Here is a 24,907-nt window from a genome sequence, read left to right as displayed (position 1 = left end):
CCACAGTGAACTCTAAGCCCCTGGGGGTGGCAGACTGCCTCTCAGTCATCTCTGCATGATGTCCGACCCCAGCGGGGTGTCCTGCAGTTTAACTCAATTCTACCTCTACCTACCTGGGGCCCGTGTCGGATCCACAGGTGAAGGGCTCAGTCCTGCGACACTGCCTCCCAACACACACATACTTCAGACGCCAGTGGCAAGTCCAGGTTGGCACCTGTGCTTCTGACCAACTGGCAATCAATCAAAGGTTCCCAGGTCCCCCACCTTGGGTTCGATTAATTTGCTAGAGTGGCTCAGAGAAACATTTTACTGACTAGACCACTGATTTATAACGAAAGGATGTGACTCAGGAACAGCCAGATGGAAGAGATGCAGAGGGCAAGGTCTGTGGGAAGGGGTGGGGCTTCCATGCTTTCGGAGTGCGTACCTCTCCCTGAACCTCCAGGGGTTCATCAGCCCGGAAGCACCTTGAACCCCATCCTTTTGGGTTTTTAAGGAGGCTCATTGCATAGGCATGATTGAGAGAATCACCGGGCATTGATTGACTGGCCAGTCACTGGCCACTGATTCAACTTCCAACACTTCTCTCACACCTGGAGGTCAATGGGGTGGAACTGCAAGTTCCTACGCTCTAACCCTATGGTTGGTTTCCCTGGCAACCAGCTCCCATCCTCAGGTGCTGTAACTCAGGAATAGTTGAAAGGGGTTTGTTATGAATATCAAGACATCTTTACTGCTCTTATTACTTAGGAAATTCCAAGGCTTTTAGTGGCTCCCAGGGTTTTCAGGCACAAAGACCTCTGTGCCTGAGAGAGGGGACAAAGACAAAATACGCGCTTCTTATCGTGTTTCCCCGAAAATAAGACCCAGCCGGACCATCAGCTCTAATGCGTCTTTTGGAGCAAAAATTAATATAAGACCCAGTATTTATTATATTATATTATATTATATTATATTATATTATATTATATTATATTATATTATGTTATGTTATGTTATATTATACCCAGCATTATATTGTTACATTATATTATATTATTATTATTACTACATTATATTATACCCGGTCTTCTAGTAAAATAAGACCGGGTCTTATATTAAGACGCATTAGAGCTGATGGCCGGCTAGGTCTTATTTTCGGGGAAACACGGTATTATAAATCACAATGTCACAGCCTCCCTAACACCGAGCCCAGAGCCTAACACACAGCCGAGCACATCAAGGTCATCTGGACCCTGTGAACCGCAGAATTCAAAACCACAGATGAATATGGGTGACTTATTTTTTCCCTCATGCTCTTCAGGGTTTTCTAAGTTTTCTACAACGTTCTTTTTTGTAATAAAAAATAAAACTAAGATAAGTCAACAAATGTCACCTTACAGGCATAATATGACAATAGTCAAATGTCAATAATCAAAGGATATGGACCCCAAGGGGCTTCTGTTTTCCAACTGCTCCAGAGGGTTTGGGAGGGAGGGCCGACTCTGGGGGAAAGGTAGCTAAAGGACAATGTTTTCTAAACTCGTATTTTTAGGAGCTCCGGAAAATTCCCTGGGTGAGAAGGCATCTAAAGCATTTGCAGACACTCAGCAGGGGAAAAATAATATTTCCCAAGTCTTTTCCTTTTCGGCTTCTCAACCCAGTGGCAAATGTTCTGGAAAACTCCGAGACCCACCCGTGACGATTCCCTGCTAAGCCCCTCCATTCACAGAGTCGTGATGAATGTCACATAACCCACCATCACCTACTGCCGATGAGGAAATAGAGGCTCAGAGAGGGGAAGCAACTTGCCCAAAGACACACAGCAGGTCAGTCTCAGAGTCTAAACAAGATTTGAAAACCACTTTATAACCCAAAAAGCACTTCCGCATGGGTTCCGTGACTTTGGTATTTTGCCAGAAAAAGTTTCAGGGGCTTTTTTTTTTTTCTGTTATATAGTAAGACAGAACACAAGGCAAAGGTTTCAATTTTTTACTTCTGCTTAGTAAGTTCACCGAAAGAAAAGCGAAATCTATTCTTTTCATCTCATAAAAGACGGCATTTTCACATGCACACAAAGGCAAGAAGGATATAATTTCAGAATGAAGAATAGCCCTTTAAATCAAAGAAATGTCGCTTTCTGGAAAACTCACTAACACTGTCCTTGTTTTTCTCGTTTTTCTGAGGCCACTTGTGACCACTCTTGACCCACCAATCCCCACATAGTCAGGACTCCATGCTCTTCTACAAGCCCCCATCTCTTTCCCCAACAACCCTCCTCCTCAAAACGACCACCATTTCTTAAAGAAAACAGAGACGCTGCTAGTCTGGCAGAGCCGAAAAGCAAACTTGGCAGGAGGCAGGAGGAGAAGAAAAAGAGGACACCAGTCTGGCCGGCCCCACTCACCCAGAGGTACCGTAAGAACTTCAGCAAGCCGGGGCAGTAATAATACTCCATCTCTGGTGCCTGAGTTATGCCGCGAGCATTGCACGAGCTTCCAGTTTTCCTCTGGAGGGGGCGGCTCTTCCCGCTGGGTTTTGTCACGCTGGAGTCAAGTTCAAGGCGGCATGAATCATTCAGAGGCCGGCTGGCAGCCAGAGGACCAGCCGGATGCCCCGCTAATGGCCACGGCTGCCTCTGGGGCAGCAAAGCCACTGCTCAGGTCCCGTGAGCCCTGCCTGGAGCACCTCTGGTGGCTGGGCTGTCCGGCAGGGCGGGTCCAAGGGTGGCTCCTCCCAAAGCCACCAGAGTGGTCTGGACCCTCAGGCCTCTCGGTGGGGAGGTGGGTGCTCTGGGTGTGTGTGTGGTGGTGGGGGGATCAGCTGTGTGGCAGGAAGAGGGAGGGGATGTGTGTGCATGCACCTCTATACGTGTGACAGTGTGATTATCAATGTGTTTTATACTTTTGCGTGTGAATGTGTGTGCGTGTGTGTGTGTGTGTGTGTGTATGTGTGCAAGTGTGGTATGAGTGAGTGAATGTGTGAGTACAAGTGTGGTGGTTCCTCCCCCAAACCACACACAGAGAAGGAGGCCTCCCGACTTCTTACACGGAAACAAAATAAATCAACTTGGGATCTCTTTGATTCACACAATCCCTCCCAGCTTCAGCCAAGTTCCTTCTGACTCAGCTAAGCTTCCGAGCAGCCTTGGCAGGAGGGCTTGGTTGTCCCCATTTTACAGAAGGAGAAAACTGAGGCCCCAGAGAGAACTAGGGACTTGGTGAAGGCTATAGGGCAAGCTGGAAACTGAGCCAAGGCTGGAATGCAGGCCTCCCCACCACGAGTCCTGGGTTCTGTCCACTCCTATTGGGGCGGGGGGTGCTGAGGAAGGGAGACCAGCTCCCAGAGTCACCAGCTGCATGACGCGGGGGTGGGGGTGCATCCATTTTCAGAGATTAAGTATTCAAATTATAGCACAACTAAGGCTGACCCAAGGCGGCCTTTCTTGGATGTTTCCTTCAAAAAAGTGTGATCCTGGCAAGTGACTTCACCCTCTGAGCCTCACTTACCCCTTCTGTACAATGGGATGGAGTACCCCCAGGGTTCAAGGTTTTAGGGATCAGATAAAGTAGTATAATACACCAAGTTTAGTCCCCACAGTGCTTCCATTGGGAAATGTGAACATCTCCACTGGCCAGATGAGGAAGATGAAGCTCAGAGAGGCAGAGGGCTGAGTGGTGGGGCAGCTCCAAGACCCTGTCAAGACCGCCTCCCCGAGCCCAAGTCGCAACCAGAGGTATCACACTGAGGCAGAGACGGGAACCTCCCTTCCAAGGAGGAAGACAGGGAGGGGTGCAGACACTTAGCAGAGGTGCCGGCTCCCACCCCCGCGCCCCTGGGCCCATCGGGGCCCCACCACCCAGGGCCTGCAGAGCAGCTGACAGGAAACTCCCTGAAACACCAGCAGTGAGAGCTGAGCTCAGCAGTTAAGGAAAACATGGGTGATCTTCAAAGCTCTTAAACGCAGGCCTGTGGCTTCCTCAATTCTCAGCACCCACATCCGGCAGACGATGGGGCCCAGCCACTTACTGCCTGACTGACAGTCCACTGAGGACACAGCTGGAGGTCCAGCTGAAGGTACCCTGCTCGCTGACTAGCTGACGGTACAACCGGGAGCCCAGGCCCTACTTGCGGACTGGTTGACACTGCAGTCAGAGGGGCGTCCCGGCTGATGGAACAGGCAGAGGGCTGGGTCCTAAAAGCACAACCAAAGGGTTGGGCCCCACTTGCTGGCTGATGTACAGCTGAAGGGCTGATCCCTGCTGGCTGGCTGTATAGCTGGTGTGCGGGGGGTGGGATGGGGGTTGGGGAAGACATTGACTAAACAACAGAAAAGTCTGGGAGGTGGGCCCTGCTAACTGAGGGGCTGACGGAACAGCGGCAAAGGTGGTCCTTGCAGACGGACGTATTAAATAACTGCCCACCGCCCTTGTGAGCAAGGAGGCTGCTGAGGACCAATATTCAGTCTCCCAGTGGTCTGCCACGGAGAAGCACTGAGAGAAGGGCTGGAAGGGGCGGAGGGGATGAGAGAGACAGGAGGACAGCAGAGGAGGGGTGCAGAGTCACTGAGAGTGAAACCCACCTGGTGACAAAGAGCCAAGATAGAGAGAGACACAGACGGGAAACGGGATGAACTCAAAGAAAGTCTGAGGGAGCAAGGAAACAGATGGGCCGAGAAGCAGTCAGGGACAAAGAGAACAGAACACAGCTGGGGGGAGAGCTGGAGAGCAGGGAAGAGGGGTGGGGGAGGAGATAGACAACCTGGCAAGACGGAGACGGCCGAACCCAGCTGAGGTGGGTGAGGGCGGGCAGGCACCGTGATGGAGACGCCCCCAAACTGCTACTCTCCCCGCCTGGAGATGGTCCAAGTCACAGGGACATGCCTCCAGAAGCAGTGCCACCCCTTGCCACACCCCTCATTCCAGGCCAGAAGTCACCCCTACCTAGTCTGGGTTCTCTCACTCTGGACAGCTCAGCCGCCCTACGGTGCCCTGGGGGACCGTTCTCCACCTGGCCATGGGAACCACCTGCACGCACAAATGTGACAAAGGTACCCCACACACACGTTGAAAGCCTTACCTGGCTCCCCTTCACTCCTGGGAGAAAATCCAAACTGCTCCTTCCCACCCCAGGCCCCTGCCCACCTTTCACCACCAGACGTCACACCACCTCCTTTCCCCACCAGCCATGTGCCCTCAGGACCTTTGCTCATGCTGTTCCTTGAATGGTGGCCCCCCCAGAAGTGTATGTCTACCCAGAACCTGTAAACGTGACCTTATTTGGGAAAAGGTCTTAGCAGATGTAACTAAGTTAAGGATCTTGAAATGCGATCATCCTGGATTACCCAGGGAGGCCCTAAACGCAGTGTGTCCTTACACGGGACAGAGGGCAGACTCAGGCACAAAGAATGCCATGTGAGAGCTGTGGCCGGCCCTGGAGGGATGCAGCCACCAGCCAAGGAACACCTGGAGCCACCAGAAGCTGGAAGAGGCAGAGAGGAGCCTCCCCTGGAATCTTAGGAGGGAGCACGGACCTGCTGACACCTTCGTTTCTGACTTGGCCCCCAGAACTGGGAGAGAATAAACATCGGTTGTTTTAAGTGTGTGGCAATTCGTTATGACAGCCCTGAACAACAATACGCTCCCCTTTCCTCTTCACCTGGTCTGTCCCTATTCATGGGGAGGTCTCCAGCTTACGGTCAAACCGTCCCGCCTCCTCTAGCAGGAGCCTCCAAGCCTGAGGTCCCATAACACCTCTTCTGGGGGAACATTCTGCCTCTTTGTAATTCCTCCTTCAATCCCTTTCCCCAAGGGCCCACCTCTGGTCAGTCTGGCTCCCCCAGTTCTCATCCTGACATAACACCTGGCCACAGAAGGTCCTCCAGGTCCTCCAGCAACTCTTATGTCATTCATTCATTCATTCCGCAAAAAGATTGGATGTCCAAATAATTCTGTGAATCAACTCAGAGTGCTTAGCTTTGAGCAGAAACTCCTGTCTATAAAAAAGATGGGACGTTGTGCTGACATCAGCCTCTGGAAGGAAAACAGACTGAACACTAGCCATCCCCCCCAGGCAGGATTTTGTTTAGGTGTTGTTTTTGTTTTTGTGTTGTTTTGTGTTGAGGTGAGCAGAGAAGGTAGGCGTCCTCTTTTGTTTTTCTATTCAGTGGCCCACATTTCAGCATCAGAACTACGGGTAGCAGTGCAGATTTCTGGCTTCCCTAGAAATGCGGGATGGCCTGGCCTGGCCCACGGGCTGCATTCCTGTGTGGGGAGCGGAGCTGCCGCATTCCTCCCGCTCCCCACAGCCCTGGCGGACCGCACAGGTCTCTGCATGTGACCCCCGAGGAGCCCAGGCAGCCCGCTCGCGTGTCACACACTCCCTGTGTACCTACTGTGTCCAGGCCCCGCGCCAGCCGCTGGAGAGAGAAGCGCCGACACGGCCCCCGCCTGGGAACGCTGCAGGGGCCTGCTTGACACCACGCGCCTGTCCTCCATCAGGGTGCACCTTGCTTCTTGGCTCGGCCCTCGATGCCCTTTGCCATATGGCCTCCACGTACTGCCCAGCCAGACGCATTCCTCAGCCACGCGTGGACCCTCAGACTGCCCACCTTTGCTCGGGCAAAGCCCTCTGCCAGGAATGCCCTTTCCATCCGACGAAATGCAACCATCTTTCAGGCTCAATGCAAACAGCACATCCCCAAGAAACCCTCTGAACAAGCATGAGTCGCTGAGCCCCTGCTCGGGTATATTAGGGTGCTTGTGAGATGAGGGCCTGCTTTTCCCACAAGGCTGTGAGCTCCCCATGGGCAGGGCCTGCCTGGGTCACCTCAAAGGTCCCAGGGCCTGGCGTGCAGCCCAGCGGTTAGTAGGTGCCCTGTAACCGTTTCCTGAAGGGCATAAAGTTCTCAGTTCTCCCTGCTGACAAGGAAACCACATTTGGATCTGTGCATCCATAACACACTGAGGGCAGACCTACTGTGTGCGTGGCACAGCGAGACGAGCATCGACCACCAAAAGGGGCCCACAGAAGCCATTCACATGTCCCGGTCCTCTAGCAGTTGACAACCCCTTGCAGATTCAGGGCACAGAGGATTCAGAGCAGAAGGCTGTCGAAGGGGGAAACTGAGACCCAGGGAGAGTTTGGCATGTCTCGTAGAGGCAGCCCAGGGCACTAGTGAAGGGTGTGGACGCTAAAGGCAGACAGACTGCCTGGGATCAAATCCTCCTCCCAGCACTTAGCTAGCTGTGTGATATTGGGCTGGTTCTTTAACCTCTCTGGCAAGCACTCAAAACATCTTGGCCATGACTGCTCAGGATCGTATTGGTTCAGCCACCCTGGCTGGCAGGGTAACACGGAGAGAGGCCCACGCCGGGGTCAGCCTACCAGGACACAGGACCGGGGGTTATCTACCCCAAACAAGGCACCTCTGAGCTCATCCCACAAGGGCAGAGCCAACCCACAGGGTGTTACCAACTGCAGAATGTTTGCAATCACTTAAAACACACAGCTGGGGGCGGGGAAAAAGAAAAAAAAAAAAAAAGCAGACCATTTTTCATCCCCTCCTGCCCAGCCTGACCCAGGAGCTGCCCCTCAGGCCCCGGTCGGTTCTCTCAAATGTGTGGAGGGGCAGACAGGGTGGATGGGGGCAGGGAAGTGACCCAAGGACGAACAGGAGCCAGTTCCGTAGAGAAGACGAAAGCACTGACGCATGCTTCAATGTGGCTGCACCAAAAATATTGTGCTCAGGGAACGAGGCCAGACATGAAGACCACGTGCTGTGTGATTCCAGGGATAGGAAATGTCCAGAAAAGGCAAAACCATACCGAGAGGAGATCAGACGTTGCCGGGGGCTGGGCCGGGGGTAGCGGGCAGTGAACGGTAATGGGTACAAGGCTTCTTTCCGGGGTGACGGAAAGGTCTGGAATCGGACAGGGGTGACGCTTGTGCAACTGCGTAAATTTACGGGAAACATTATGAAATTGTACCCTTAAAATGAGTGAATGTTATGGTATGTAAATTGTAAATGTGCAAGCTTTTGGAGAAGGAAGAAGAAAGAGGAAAAGAAGGAGGGGGAAGAGGAAACAGAAGAAGAGGAGGAGGGAAGAGGATGTTGGAAGAGGAGGGGGTGACACCCGTGAAGACAAACGTGGGGAGGTGGCAGGCTGCAGAAGAACGTCCCCACCTCAGCCCGGAGGCTCTGATGTCAGGCTTGTAAAATGGACAAGGCGCAAGATGTGTCACAGACACACGAGTTGGGTGACACGTGGGCCAAAAAGCAATGGCATGTACTAACAGAAAATCAAAAGGGTCGTGGAAAACGGTGGCTTTTTCAGGTTTAGAATGAAGGCCCTCGTGCAGAAGGGGTTAAAAACTAATAATCAAATGCGGCGTTGACAATAGATCGCCTCCATCGTGTCCCCTGGTGGTCACGTTTGAACACTGCACAAGGAGACTGGTGCCTTCCTAGGTGTGGAAGGATGGTGGGGGGGGGAAGGTGGGGAGGGGTGGGGGGTGGCGGGAGACGCTGGACCGCTCCCTGGAGGACCCTCAGGTCATTTCTGATGCCCCCAGAAGGTGGAGGCTTCCGAAAGAATCCTGCCTGTGGCCCCTGCCCCCCGTACGAGCCTAGGCCAAGCCGTTTCACTTCCTTAAGCTCAGTTTCCCCGTAAGGGGTGGCAAGGATTCAGACAGATAACGAGTGGGAAACAAGACCCCATGTGTTAGTTGAAGGCAGCTGGGTGTGGCTAAATTGAAAACAAATGTTTTTTGCTCCAACATATAAAAATGGTGAGATTTCACATAGAGATCAAGATGGTCGGTTTTGCTTGCCACACGGGATGGTCCAGTTACCCTGGGCAGGGACAGGCTGGAATGCAAGAGCAGCGCCTCCCACCTTCCTCCCCGTTTGTCACAAAATCCTCGTCCCTGCCTGGCCTGGCTTCTGCGTGTCGCTCCTGATGCAGAATCTCAAGGGAAAGTACCTGCAACTCTGGACTCAGAAGCCATGAGGTGACCCAGGTGCACGTATCTGAGGCCAGCCATTTAGGAATCACCAAATCGGGGATTTCGGAGGCGAACAGGGTGGAACTTGGTCCTTGGAACTCTGTTCCCCTCCCGCTCCCCACCCCGCCGGCTAAATTCTGCATTTTCCTCTAAACCCTCCTCTCTGCTCAGTGACAAGGGGCCACCCGGAGAACACAGCGGTCGCCCCCCAGGAACTATGTGTCAAGGACAACGAATCACTGGTGCAACACAAGCTATCACGCCTCCTGGCCTTGCTCAGGCTGAGCCCTCTGCCAGGGTGGCCCTTCCTGCCTCTCTCTACCTGGCCAAGTTCTACTCACCCATCAAGACCCAACTCTGCTTGTTCCTGGAGCCTTTCTGGCTTCCCCACAGCCAAGTCAAGGGTGACCCCTCACTCGCTCCTTCATCAGGTTACTTAGTTGTGCACCGCTCTGTGTGCCCTTCTGACTGTTGACTCACCCACTCACTCACTCCCTCCCTCACTCACTCATTCAACAAACATTGAAGGAGCATCAACTCTGTACTGACAACACCGCGGTAAACAAGGGAGTCCAGAACCCAGCAATCCTGCCATTCTTGTTTGGGGCAGGGAGACAAGAATCAGAAAATAAAAAATTCCTAAGTGGTGCACACAGAGGTTAGACTAGTGAAGACATTAAACCAGTACAAAGGGACATAAAAATGATGGCAGTGTTCACGAGAGCCAAAAAGTGGGAAAGAAAAACCGACGTCTGTCAACCTACCAACCAACAAATACATAACCAAAATATGGAATGTTCATGTAACAGAATCTTATTCAGCCACTAAAAGGAAGGAAATACTGACACTCTGCCGCATGGAGGAACCTTGAAAACACTACACTAAATGAAAGGAGCCAGACACAAAAGGCCAAATATTACGATTCCATTCATCTGAGGCACCTCGACTAGACAAATTCATAGAGACACGAAGTCGAATAGAGCTTGGCTCGGGCTGGAAGGGGTAGGATTAGGGGGTGGCAGCCAATGGGAACAGCTTTCCTTTGGGGAGGAAAATATTCTAACGGTGATTGTGGTGGTGGTGACACAACTCTATGAACACACTACAAAGCCACCGAATTGCACTCTTTAAATGAGTGAATTCTACGATCTGTGAATTACACCTCAATAAAACTGTTATAGTTTAAAAAGTGAGTCAAGTGCAAGAAAGAGGTTAGCTGAAATGTAAGTCCAGGAGGTTTATGTATATGAAAAGTTCTCGAGGTGATACGAGAATGACTGGAATTTGAGAGACGTCAGTTCATGCGTTAGATCCTCCGCGCACGAGTTCCACTGGGTTCAAATCCCAGGTCCACCACCTCCCAGCTGAGCGATGTGGCCAAGGGACTTCACTCCCTGGGCCTCAGCTTTGTCATCTGGAAAATGACAAGAACGGTCTCTGGGAACAATAGTCTCTGCCTTGTAGGGTCACCCTGAGAATGAACCCAGCGCGTGCCTGGCACATCCTGGGGGTCCATAAATGGTCGCGTTATTGAGGAGGGGACCGGCGGCTGGCTGCTAAGGGGTACTTGGTTTATTTGGGAGTGCCTGAAAAGCTTCTAAAATGGACTGTTTGATGGGTACACAACTCTGTGCGTACACTAAACGCCGCTGAATTGTATACTTAAAAAAATGATAGGGTACAAAACTACACATACTCTAACCATACGGTCTAGCCGTCATGCTCCTTGGTGTTTTACCCAAAGGAGCTGAGAACTTAGATTCACACGAGAACCGGCACACACATGTTTACGGCAGCGTTATTTATAACCAAAACCTGGAAGAAACCAAGAGGGCTTTCAGTAGGTGACTGGATAAACTGTGGCACGTCCAGACAATGGAATATCATCCAGCACTAAAAAGAAATGAGCTCTCAAGCTATGGAAAGACACGGAGGAACCTTAAATGCTTATCACTAAGTGAGAGAAGCCCATCTGAGAAGGCTACGTACTGTGTGATTTCAACTATATGACATTCTGGAAAAGGCTTTGGAGACAGGAAAAAGATCAGTGGTTGCCAGGTGTTGGAGGGAGGGACGGAGAGGCAGAGCACGGACTTTTTAAGAAGGCAATCAAGAGACTGTGTATGATACCAAGGTGATGGGTAAATGTTACACATTTGTGTCACCTATAGAATGGGGGTTGTACAACCCCAAGAGTGAACCCTCATTGAAACCATGGACTTGGGGTGATAACGCTGTGTCCGTGTGGGTTCATCCATTATAACAAATGTACCCTCTGGTGAGAGATCTTGATAAGGGAGGAGGCTGTGTGTGTCTGGAAAGGGGGTGCTCTGTGTTTTCTTCCCCATTTTGCTATAAATCCAAAACCACGCTAAAAAAATTAAATGTTAACAAAAAGGATGGTGGGTGCTACTTCAGTCACTCATTGCACACATCTGTGCGGCGTGACTACTACGTGCCAGGTACTGTGCTCAATGCTCCCTGCCTCTCAGAGCCTCCACCGGGCGAGAGAAAGACACTGCATGTGACAATGAGCATGCTGGGAGAAAAGAGTGGGGGCCGGGGCTCCTTCTTTAGACATGGCTCCAGGGAAGACCCCACAGGGGGGTTTCGTTTGAACTGACAGATGCTCCGAGAAGAGGGAACTGGAGAGGGAATCTGGAGGAGAGCAAACAGCATGTGCTAAGGCCCTGGGGTAGAAACATACCTGGCGTGTTAAGGGAACATTCTGAAGGCCAGTGTGGCTTGAATGGAGTGAGCACAGGACATGTGCTAGGACAGGAGGTCACATGAGTGGCCAGGGCTCCGGCCAGACACTCTTGTAGGCCATCATGTGGACACTGCACTGGACCCTGAGTGCAAATGGACTTTGTCCTCCGGGAATACATGTGAATCTGACTTTTCTCTAGTGCACAGTAGGTATCAACAAATGTTTCTGGAATGAAATTATAAAGTCTGCCTTGGACCTTGATTGCTAACTCCTGCTTGGCAATTTTACAGCTTCCCCACGTCTTTCTCATCTACTCACGACAGACTGTGAGGGGAACGGAGCAGGCTTCTCTCACCCATTTCACAGATGAGGAAAGTGAGGTTCAGGGAGGTGTCCAAAGCCAGAGTGGCAGCTGAAAGAGACTAGAATCTGGGTCTTGTGGGGGTTATTCCTGGTTCCTGAGGGTATGTGTGTATGTGTGTGTGTACCCCAGCAATCTTGCCAGAGTCTGGAGACCCTCTGTGTGCTTTCAGTCAGTTATGACAGGTGACTTAAGTAACTATTGTGCTATCGAGCCATGAAAAGACATGGAGGAACCTTAAATGTATATCACTAAGTGAAAGGAGCCCATCTGAAAAGGCTAAATACTGTGTGATTCCAACTGTATGACATGTGCAAAAGGCAAAACTATGGAGACAGCATAAAGATCAGGGGTGGCCAGGGGTTTGGCGGGTGGGATGAACAGCCATCCCGTTTTCACTATTAGCAGCTGAACGCATATACGTTTGTCAATAATTTTACTTTCTACAAAATAATAATAATAATAATTAGTCAAGTCAAGATGACCCCAGTATCAGGATCATTCTCATACAGCGGCGTTCCAACATACTTTCTCAGGGAGGAGAAACAAAAGGAATGGGTCGTCTTCACCCCTTTGGGCCTGTACTCCCTCACCTGTGTAATGGCAGCAGTGTCTTGTGAGACTGAAGGGGTTACACATGGAGAAGGTTATGGCGCTCCAGGATCTCCTCCCAGCTGCGAGAGGACCCCCCAGCGCTCACACCAGGCTCCTCACCCCGCCCCTGTAGGAGGGCCCCGTAAGGGGAGCAGGTGACTGTGTCATCCATGGGCCAGTCAGCCCCCCGTGGGAGGTCCTCCCTGGCCTCAGGCCCTCGGGCCCCAGGAGCTCCAGGGGCACCACTGAAACAGAAGCCAGCGCACAGCGTTCTTCCACATGGGGGTCCTGGCCCCAACAGACACCTCCTACCCCTCATCAGCTGTAAGTATGAGTCCACAGGTCAGGATTCAATCCAGGTGTTGTTTCTTCACTGTGTGTCTTTGGGCCATTTTTCCTCTCTGAGCCTCAAGTTCAAAATCTCTAAAATGGGCATCTTCCTAGCACCTCAGGATATAGTGAGGTCACTTACCGTGTTTCCCTGAAAATAAGACCGGGTCTTATATTAATTTTTGCTCCAAAAGATGCATTAGGGCTTATCTTCAGAGAATGCCTTATTTTTTCATGTACAACAATCTACATTTATTCAAATATCATGTCATCTTCTTCTGGAACATCATCATAACGTACTAAATGCGTGTGTCTGGCTGACGATCTTCACCGGGGCTTCTTTTTGGGGTAGGTCTTATTTTCGGGGAAACCTGGGAGGGGACACATGCCAGGAAATGATACTGGACAAGCCTCAAAAAGGTCCAGGCCTCAGTTTCCTCATCTATAACATGGGGACAATGAACACCCCCTCTCGGGGGTTGTGAGGATAAAAATGGGATGATGGAATGTGTGTACAGTGCTTAGTGCAGTGTCTGCCAGGCAGAAACTCAATGTATAACATGTGGTCACAGCAATAACAGCTAACACTTATAAAGTATTTGTCACTTATAAAGTGACACCTACTGGTGACACCTACTGTTCACAGTGCCTTACATACACACTCATTCAGCGAACTGCACTGCAGTTCTAACTAGCAGGCTCTATTATGATTCCCGTTATAGAGATGGGGAAACGGGTACAGAGATGTTAAACCACCCCATCACACAGCTGGCAAGTAGCAGAACTGGGATTCAAATCCAGGCCATCCGGCTTAAGAAGTGTGCTCTTTTCTGAATGTATATTACATTTCCATTTTAAAAATTAATTCCAAGCCACAAAAGAGATAGATAAATTGGTCTTCAACAAAATTAAAAACCGTTGTACATTGAAGAACCCTATCAAGGGAGTGAAAACTCACAAAATGGGAGAAAATATTTGCCAATCACATCTCTGATAAGGAAGGAGTATCCAGAATATACATATAACACTCCTACAACTCGACAACAGGAAAAGAAACAACCTGATTCAAAAATGGGCAAAGAAGCTACACAACTGGCCAATAAGCTTATGAAAAGATGCTCAACCTCATTAGTCATCAGGGAAATGCAAATCAAAACCATAATGAGATACCATTACATGTTCATTAGGATGGTTATTATATGTATGTAAACAAAACAAACAAACAAACAAACAAAAAACCCCAGAAAATAACAAGTATTGACCAGGGTGTGGAGAAATGAGAACCTTTCTGCACTGCTGGCGAGAATGTAAAATGGTGACGCCATTGTGGAAACCAGTTTGGTGGTTCCTCAAAAAGTTACACACAGAATTACCGCATGTTTTTTAAGCAATTCCACTCCCTGATATAGAGTTTAAAAAGCTCACAGCCAAGACTCAGACACTTGCACGCCAAGGTTCCTAGGAGCGTTATTCACAATAATCAAAGGTGGAAACAACCCAAGAGTCCATCCACAGACGGATGGATACACAAAATGTGGGACATGCATACCATGGAATATTATTCAGCCTTAAAAAGGAAAGAGGTACTGACACACGCTGCAACATGGACGAGCCTGAAACACACGTTAAGTGAAGCAAGCTGGACACCAAAGGACAAATATGGTACGAGTCCCTTTACATGAAGTACCTAGAACAGGCAAATTCATAGAGGCAGGAAGTAGAATAGTGGTTTCCACGGGCTTTGGGAGGCGATGGGGAGGAGTCAGTGTTTTGTGGTACAGAGTTTGTCTGGGAGGATGAAAAAATTCTGGAACTGGAGAATGATTATGGCTGCACACCACTGTGAATGTACTTAATGACTATGTCTTTTAAACATACTGAATAGTATGGTTAAAATGGTAAATTTTATGTTATGTATATTTAACGACAATAATCTTTTTTTAATGATCTTGCCCAGATTACTGCCAACTGGATGGGCTCCAGTTTGCGGTTTACCCTCTGCAACCCTTTTCCGCAATGTCCGCTAGAGGGCGCTCCAAGCCTTACCGCTGTGGGTGCCCTGGCCTTAATTTTCCCTGGTTCCTGGCAGGCCCGGTTTTCTGACCCTGAGGGTCTTTCTCATCCTGGGCCTTGTCAACCTTCTTCTGCCTCATCCCCACCAGTCCCCAGGTAACTCCTCGCAGCTCCTGGAAAAACTCACGTTCTCCTATGCCTCTTTATGTACGCACACGCCATTCCGCTCACCTGATTCCCTTCTTCTTGGCAAAGCCCTTCTCCCATTGAGCCTGCTTCCTTCTGACACTGTTCTGGATTCCTCCAGATGCTCTGATACCTCCCTCCTCTGCACTCACCGAAGCAGGCTGCACTTACCCAAAACCAGCCTCTTTACAGAGGCCAGCAAAGCCTGGTGTAATGTGACCCTGCCAACTCCCGCACTCCAGCCCCAGGGGCACCACCATCAGTATTCTTACCCTTAGTAGCAGGACCACTAAACACAACAAAGCCCAGGATCTCAGCACTTGCTGTTCCCTCTGCCTGATGCTCTCCCTCTGATCCTTCTACATGGCTGGATCTTCCTCCTTCAGGTCTCAGCTCGAACGTCACCTCCTCAGAGAAGCTCTCCCTGACGCCCTCATATGACAAAGCCCCCAACCACCCTCTTCCTTAGTCACTCGATTCCCAACACCCTATTTTGTATTCTTCATACGTAGCACTTGGGACCCTCTGAGAGTCTCTTGCTTTTGAGTCTGGCTCCTTGTTTAATGTCTGTCTCCCCAAACTAGAGTATGAGCTCCGGGAAGGCAGGAACCATACGTATTACTGCACTTGAAAGGCCAAGAATAGCACATGACACATAATAGGTGCTCAGTAAATATCTGAATGACTGGGTGAATAAATGAATGAATGAGCAATATTGATCATCGTGGACTATATAATTACTTTGTTTATAGTCTATGAATGTGAGTAATCTGAGGACAGAAAGTAATTTTATTCATCTTTATATCCTGAGAGCTTCATACGTATTAATAACTGGGTAGAGGATGGATGGGTAGGTGGGTGGATGGGTGGGTGGGTGGTTGGAGCGATAGCTGGGTAAATGGGTGAATACAAAATCCTCCCAATACAAAATCTCAGTTACAATGGATCATTTGCATTTTAAGATGAAGGAAATAAAAGCTTTCTGGTCTGGCTGGTGTTTCATCCAGCAAAGGAACTTCAATCAGCTGAAATATATGTTACTTGGTGTGCTTTAGCCCTCAACCCAGCAGTGAAAGACAAGAAGCAATTAACAAATGGAATTAGCCATTGTCAGAGGATTCCAGGGCCTTCTCAGGACACTGTCCCGTTTCTCACCACTCAGCTCCACACTCATGTTCCTAAGGCCAGCACGTCATCCTGACTTGTCCAGACAGAGTGACGGTCACTCTGGCCTCTGACCCAGCTTCCACTGGGCCTGTCTCTTGAGCCCTGCTCCCCAGAAGGCTAGAGGCCGTGGATGGCGAGGATTGCGTCTTCCTATCCCAGAAGCCCAGTGTCCAGCACACAGCTCACGTCACACGTACAGACACCAGGCAGATTTTCTCTCTTGTCCTGTACCCTGGTTTAGAGGCCCAAGGGTTTCTTGTGAAGGACCCGACAATGCCCATCTCCTTTCAGACTGTAATACAACTGCTGGCTGTGGAATGACCAATGGCCACTTCCAACTCGGCCACCTTCCATGAGAGAGGCTAGAAGACTTGAACACTCACTTTCCCAGACTCTCTTGCTGCTAGGAGTTGCCATGGGATCCAGGCCCTTCCCATGATATAGATACATGAAGGTCTCCTGGAGGCTGCTCTGGGAAAAGATTTTGCTTTCTTGATTCAAAGGGCAGACACAACTAACGCAGCCCTTCTGGCTCCCCACTTCCTCCTGCCTGAAAGGAAACCTAGTGCCTGCAAGTGGCAGCCACTTTGGGCCCATGAGGCACGAAGCATGAGGGAAAGTCCAAGAGACTCTCAGAGATACTGAGCTAAGCCAGCAGCCTCCCCTTTGGACATCTCGCTGTATGAGGCATATTAGCTCTTTCAATTAGGCCAGAGAGCCACATTCCTCATACACGTTCAATTCAACGTGACAGGAACACAGGCCTGACACTGTAATGTCAAACATTCCCACTAGGAGATGGGAAGGAGGGTCCACATCTAGACAAATAAGAAAACCATAATATCTTAATTCACAACGTGTCTTTCAAGTACAATCTTTGATGAGTTCTTTCTAGCAGTTCCCGTGTGGTCTTTCGTTTTGATTGTTTTCCTTCCCATTTCAACACCCAGTCAACCAACCAGAACTCAAAGAGAATCTCTAACCAGAACTAGTGATGCATCGTCCATTGGGGGTGACCTCAAGAGTTCCTTCTTATCTCAGGTTGATTCCATTCACAAGAATTTACAAGTCTTGTCATTAGAATCTGAATATTTTCCCCCATTCTCCAATCATAAGAAAGGCACCAGGTCCAAATGCTTTCAAACTTCCAATGAAGGCCGTGGCAGATCCTTGTACAAAGATGGTAGCACGACCACGGAGCTGCCCAGAGGTGGCAACTCCCCTCAGAAACAAGGACCCCAATTTCATCAGCAAGAAACGTAGGGGGGAAAAAGTCTGAACTCAGCATTAAAGCACACACCCAGGGTGTCTAGGAAGAATGCATCAAAGCCAAGTTTAAAAGAGACTGCAGGCCGTCTCCTGGACTCTGGAATATATTCAATGTACAGAGTACAGCTTTACGCCCCTACACCTTTGCCCAGGCTGTTGCCGCCTCCGGAACAAACCACTTCTTCCCAGACCACACCCACCTGGCAAACACCTGTTCACCCTTCACGACTTACCACAAGTGTCCGTCCTCTGTGAGCCATCATCCCTCACCGGGAGACATGCCCCCTCCCCGCCCCAAGGAGGCTTTGAACCTTGAACAAATTAAATGAAGGGATGCAGATAAAGTCCGTGCCATGGTATCTGGCACCCAGTAAGTACTCAGTGAACCCCAGCCATTGTCACCCCCTGCAGTTACGCATCTACCTTTTTATTTATCTATGTCTTATCCATAAGTGCAGCCCAATGCCGACACAGCACCTAGGATATGCAGATAAATATTAATATTAGTCCAAAGGAAGACTGAAACCCACAAACACTCCATCTCAGCCTAAGTGCGCTATTCACTGCTCCCCCAAACACGCCTCTGGCGTCACCCCACTCCACACCTTTGCATGTGCTATTCCTCCTCCCTGAACACCCCCTTCTTCTCCTCCATCACCTAACTAGACCCTCCCAGGCCACCTTCAGGCATGCCCTGGACTGTGAACACCTGGACTGTGAACCCAGGGGCCTGGGTGAGAGAATCTCCAGGGTCCCCTCACTCAGGACCTGGTGCACAGGAGGCCCACAAGGGATGAACTTATCACTACACGAGCCAGCAAACACCGACCGATGGGTTTGGGGATTTGGGAGAACATTCTCGAAGTTACCAGAGGCCCACCTACCTGCTCCATTGCACGGAACCCCACAGCTGATAAAGCTGTGCCTTCAAGGTCATGGGCGGGGCCTCTGGGGCAAACTGTGACCCAGGTTCACGGTCCACAACTGAGTCACTGTGTTTTATGATCCCTGCATGAGTGCAGACCAAAGGCTCACTTTATGGGGAAAAGAGGGTGTGGATGGGGGCAGAAGGTAGGCCCAGCATGGGGTTCAGATTTGCTACACAAACCCAAGGACCTCAGGGTACCCCTGAAAGGAACAGGGGAGGAGGGAGAACAGCGAGCACTGGCCAGGGAGTCAGAAAGGCAGAATTCCCAGGACACCTCCCCACACCAGGCCTCAGTTTCCTCAACTGCGCAAAACTCCTAAGCCTGGGGACGACTTCCTGTCCCACCAGTAGCTCTTCAAGAGAATGTAGACTAACACACTGATAGCAAATAATAATTATCAGTATAATAATAGCAGGTTATATTTATCAGGGAGTTACTCTTCAGCAGGCACTAAGTACTTTATAAGCATTGTCTCATTTCAGCTCAATCTTCCCACCTACAAAGTAGAGTAGTGAGAAGATCAGCAGATGGTTAGGACTCCAGACTCAGATCTTGGGAGAGGCACTATGGCTCTGAGCCTCAGTTTTCCCACCTGTAAAACGGGGATAATATCAGTACCTACACCACACAGTAAGCACTGCATCAAGTATTACTATTATTAAGATTCCACATTTTACAGAGCATAAAAAGAGAAGCCCTGAGTGGTAAACTCACTTGTTCACCTCTATGCAGTGACGGGGCCAAACCATAGGACCTCACGCTCAGGGTCTGACCAGCTTGTGGTTCAGCCAGGGGTGGGCGGGGCTATGCAAATCAGCCCTGGCAAGTCCCAGGAGCCCTTCAGAGGATGGCTGCCGCAGAAAAGCTGGCAGCCAACCCTGGGCTGGAAAAATATCACATTCTCAGCCACATGGCCCAGGGTGTCTTGTTTCCTCGTGGGCTAATGCACACCAAGCATTGCAGGCTCAAGGGAAGAGAGGGGCTGGCAGGGGTTGGTGACAGGCCAAAAACACAGTCCCATGGCAGAAAGGGCCCAGGTCCAAGGCTGGAAGTGAAACAGGCTCAGTTTCCATTCCAGCTCCCCACTTGCTAACTGTGTGGCCTTGGGCAAACAGCTTAACCTCTCTGAGCCCCAGTTTCCTCCTCTGCAAAATTCATACTACCTAACATGGAGATGGACTGGAGGTTGACAAGGCCTGAGACACAGGCTCAAAAAGGGGTTGAATTTGAACTTAATTGGAAACCAAAAGCACAGTCATTCATCAAAACAGTGTGGGAATAACAGCCGACAATATTTATCAGTGAACCCCGTCAAACGCCTCACAAAATACAAAACACAGGTCTAACCAACTTCCAGAGGAGTCGGGGCAGCCAGCAGGGACAAGGGCTCAGGACGGCAGTCCCCACCTGGCGGGTCACTCGGGCTACAAGTCAGGCCTCTCTGCAGGCCTGCTTCCCCATTTATAATGAGAGAGGTGGACCAGGTGAGAAAAAAGGGAAAGAGAGGAAAAGGGGGAGCGAGGAGGGGAAAGGGAAAGGAAGGGAGGAGAGGATAAGGAAAGAGAAAGGGGAGGGTTAGAAAGAAGGAAAACCAACCACTGCAGCCAAAGCGTTCACTGAGGATTTACTCTTCTGAGTGCTGAGTGATCACATTTACTGCTCACAAAAATACTCTTGAGGCCAGATAGAACCATCCTCATTTTAGAGATGAAAAACGGAGGTTCAAGGAGGTCCATCAAGTCACTTGTCCAAGGAACGTGAACCCACTTCTTTCTTTCAGCCTCCAGAACCCAATGCTAAGGTTCTCCCCAGGTAGGTTTTGGTGCCATCAAGTGAGCTGAACATCACCACCCTCTGGTGGCCACTCCCAGAATTGCAAGCATGAGAAATGAGGTCTTCCACCCTGCCTTATCCAGGGTAAGCCTCATCCATTCACCTCTGCAGGAGAGGAAATCAAGCAGGCAGCAATGGGGCAGGGGCCTCAGGGGCCAGAAGGAGAGCGCCAAGGCAAGCCACTCGAGGACTCCAAGGACAAAGGCTCCTCAATGACAGAGAGGAAGAGGAGGAGCCAGGAGACCAGGGAGGATGCCAGCAAGCAGACTATAAAGACAGGTTTTAAATGCTTTTCTCTCCGTAACCTTTGTCTTTACACACACACAAGTTCAAGTACAATCAGATAAGCTGAGTCGGTGCTACCTGAGAGTGAATGGACAAAAGGGTAAGAAAGAAATCAGTGGAAGGGAACATTTAACAAAAAAAAACCAGGTAGATTTCAAATGTGTGTGAATTTGTGGTTGAGATTTGAACACTTGGGAAAGCTTTCCGGGGCTGCAGAAATCTCGCCACGGTCCGAGTTCCTTGTCGGGCTCTGTCACCCCAGCCCTACGGTCAGGCTTTGTAATTCTATTGTAGCCATTCTGCTGGCAGGTCCCAGCACAGACCCTGCCGGGGGCATCTTCTTCACCCCATTTTACAAAGGAGAAAACCGAGGTTCAGGGAAGTGAAGTTCTTGCCATAAAGCTAGAAAGAATGGACCTAGGATTTAAATGCTGGAGGATCCCATGTCTCGGAGACATGAGACCAAGCAGAAATATCCCTGTCCAAATTATGATGTGCTGGGCCCTACAAACGATCTTACACTGTCCTCCCAATGGCATGAAAGAGTCAGGAATCATGATCCTGTTTTCCAGGTAAAAAGACTAAAGTGCAGAGAAATGAAGTCAATTGCTCAAAGAAGCTGAGAAAGGACAGTGCTGGGATTCGAATCCAGGCCCTTTGGACCCCAGCACACGTTCTCTTAACTGCTCCATGCCAGGCAGCTGGGGTTACCTCTCTGTAGTGGGCCGGAAACCTGAGAGGAAGGAAGGCTTCCTCGGCGAAGCCACCAAGCCCTCTCCACCACATCAAGAACCGCAGCAGAGCCAATCAGGCAACAGCAGACTGCCACGCAGGTGCCTGCCTGTCCTCGACCTCCGGCCCCCGGGCCAGCCTTGACTCTCCATAGAGCCAATTCCCAGTGGTGGTCCACCACCAGCGCCACCGGCGAGTTCCACTCCGGCCATGCCGGTACCACTCACCACAAAGGCTCCGCTCCTCTTGTCCTTGCAGAAGCTGTGGCTTCTCCGGGGGCCCAAGGCCACAGGTGACACCTGCCGGAGCGGCTGCTCATTATCCTGGAGGGCGTCCTCCCTCCCCGGGTCCCAGGACAGCACCTGAAACACAGAACACAAGAAAAGGACTTTACTAGGGCTTTGTCATTTACAGAAAGAATGTGTCACACCACGTGAGTCCATTCTACACCTAAAAGGGCCAAGAAGAAAACTAAAGGGCCAGAACCTCCCCCTGCCCCCCGCCACACACAGCGGCCGGCCTCAGTGATGAGCAGTAATATGTAGGATCAGCAAGTCTGCGTGCAGCCCAGCCTCAGATACTTAATAACTGTGCCTTAACCTCTCTGAGCCTTGACCATGTGCAAAAAGACCAATAATACTACTACTCAGCTTCTAGGTTCACGGGAGAACCAAATAAGGGACCGCACACAGAAAGTGTATGACACAGTGTTGCCACCAGGGGACGGACGTGCACGAGTCCTGGGCACCTGGCTGGCCTCACACAGTCTCCTTCACGCCACCCAAGTGGGGATCCCTCCAGAAACGTGAGCCAGTCTCATTACTGCCACTGGTAACTTTTGGCAATCTCATTTTAGACATCTCGCCATACATCCAAACGCACATGCACATATACACAGATATATCGAGAAATGGTACATGAATAGGACATACTCGTACTACATACACTAGTCCGAATCCTGTCTTTCTTTCCCACTCTTACACACAGGGGAAAAATTCACAATCCAGTAAATACGGGACTCCAGAAGTTGGATTTTACGTGTCTCACAGTCTCGCCGCACAGACAGGGAAAGGGAGGCCCAGCGAGGGAAGGCACCTCCACAAGAACACACAGCATCAGGGAAGAGCAGGTCTGGGTTCCTGATCCCTTGCCTCACAGCCTCTTGTTCTGATGCCTTATGAGACTCTCCGGTTCTCATGCTGCCTCCCTGGCCGGCCCTACTCCGCCTCCCCGCATCTCAGAGGGATGTCTGAAGGTAGGCGTGTCCCCAGGACGGCCACAGAGCGAGCCTTCTCTGCTCCTGCTACATCACTCCCTTGGGGATCTCTCATAATGCCTCATGGCTTTAAATAAATCCCCTCTACACCCCGACAACTCCACACTCTGTCTCTCCGTGTTGGGACTCCCGATGTGTAGATGTCACTGCCCCCGCAACAGCTACACTCAGTGCTCACGCTCATCTCAGACTGCACATGCCCAAAACAGGCCTCGCGATTCCTCCGCTCCAAAATTGTCCTTCCTCCACCTCTCCTATCACCCAGCTGAGCAGGCTATGACCCTGGGGTCGCCCTCGATTCTCCTCTTTCTCTCCACCTCCTCCACAAAGCTGAAACATGCTGTGACCCTCACGTCATATACCAAAATCAACTCAAAATAGATCAAAGACCTAAATGTCAGAGCTGAAACGGGAAAACTCTTAGAAGAAAATATAGGCATAAACCTTCCCGACCTTGGATTGGGCAAGGGTTTCTTAGATATGACACCAAAAGCACAAGCAACCAAAGAATAAATTGGACCTCATTAAAGTGACAAACGTTTATACTTCAGAGGGCACCATTAAGAAAATAAAAAGACAATCTACAGAATGGGAGAAAATTTCTACAAATCATAAAATCATGTCTGATAAGGGACTTGTATGGAGAATATATAATAATTACAACTCAATAATAAAAAGACAAATAACCCGATGGAAAAAATGGACAAGGGATCTGAACACGCATTACTCGAAAGAAGGCATACAAGTGGCCAATAAGTACATGAAAAGATGCTCAACAGGAAATGCAAATCAAAACCACAATGAGCTACAACTTCACACCTACTAGGATGGCTACCATCCAAAAGACAGATGATAACAAGTGGTGGTGAAGATGCGGAGAAATCAGAACCCTCATACACCGCTGGTGGGAATGTACAATGGTGCAGCTGCTTTGGAAAACAGTCTCGCAGTTCCTAAAGGTGCACATACTACATCATTTCATATGAGGGACTCAAGCATCCGTGGATTTTGGTATTGCAGGGTGTCCTGGAACCAATCCCCTGCGGAAAACAAGGGACGACTCTGTACCTCAATAAAGCTGTAACCCCGCACCCCCCAAATGCTATAATCCCCTGCACGGCCACCACCACTCTGGTCTGAGGACCACGGCAGCCTCCTCGCTGGCCTTCCTACCTCTACCCTCATGGGCTCAGTCCACACCCTGCTCACCTCTCCCTCTCAGCTCCAGCTAGCACCCTCTGTTCCCACTGGGGTCCCTCCAGCATCTGCAAGACCAGCTCACAGGCATGCTGGGGCATCTTCCCTTGCTGCTCCTGCCTCCCCCTGCAGATCCTGACCTGGCTGGATCCCTTCCATCACTCGGACGGCACTTGTCATCCCCTGAAACGAGCCCCTTTAAATTCACTTCCCCATCAACTCCTTTTTTCTGTCTCCCCAGGACTTACCACTCTCCAAACAATCCCACCCACTCACTCGCTTGAGCTCTGTTTGCCTCCTAGACCAGCGACACCCACTGGAACACTCTGTGATTATGGAGGAATCCTCAGTCTGGTCTGTCCAATACAGGCACCATGAGCTGCCAGTGGCTTTTAAGCACTTGGATGTGGCCAGTGTAACTGAGGTCCTGAAGTTTTCAATCTTACTGAATTTTAACTAATTTAAATTTATAAATAACCACATGTGGCCAGTGGCTGATTGATTCAGTGGGCTGCTCCCTGTCTGCAGCCTTGTTGTCTAGAACGGAGCCTGGCCTGGGGTCAGCAGCTTTATTAAATGTAGTAAATGAGGGGAGGAAGAGAGGAAGCGCATCCCTTTACGTCCTCAAGCCTCCTTCACACCAGGCCCTGGGCCAAGGGCTTGACCACACATTATTTTGTGATATATCCCCAACAAGACCATGAAGCAGGCAGGATCCCCATTCTGAAGATGAGCAAACCGAGGCTCAAAGAGGTCTGGCATGGTGCCCAGAGTCACACAGCTTGTAAGTCACAAAGCCAGGACCTGATCCCAGGTCTGCCCAATTTGCAGTCCAGGGCTGTTTCAGGCAGAAATCCAATCCTAAAAGTACAAAGCGTTCGTCTTCCTAATAAAAAAAAACTCTAAGAACTCAATGAGAAAAGGACCGACATCCCAAAAGAAAAGTAGGCAGAACATAAACAAGTGGGTTACAAGGAAATACAAATGGCCTCATCCACATGACAAGACGATGGACACTTATTAGGGACATGAGCTTCAGA

The 24,907-nt window shown here is 50.1% G+C and overlaps 1 protein-coding gene across 1 annotated transcript in view; it reads right to left on the bottom strand.

Annotated features, from left to right (window-relative positions):
* Positions 1-24,907, bottom strand: part of KIAA1671 (KIAA1671 ortholog) — a 188,672-nt gene that overhangs the window by 96,663 nt on the left and 67,102 nt on the right. Inside the window, exon 6 of the mRNA XM_033098322.1 lies at positions 21,622-21,756. Within this exon, the coding sequence (XP_032954213.1) occupies positions 21,622-21,756 (135 nt within the window). The remainder of the gene's footprint in view (positions 1-21,621; positions 21,757-24,907) is intronic.

Source organism: Rhinolophus ferrumequinum, chromosome 25 (genome assembly GCF_004115265.2).
Source record: "Rhinolophus ferrumequinum isolate MPI-CBG mRhiFer1 chromosome 25, mRhiFer1_v1.p, whole genome shotgun sequence".
In the NCBI taxonomy this organism is placed as follows: domain Eukaryota; kingdom Metazoa; phylum Chordata; class Mammalia; order Chiroptera; family Rhinolophidae; genus Rhinolophus; species Rhinolophus ferrumequinum.
This window is presented reverse-complemented; position numbering and strand designations above follow the sequence as displayed.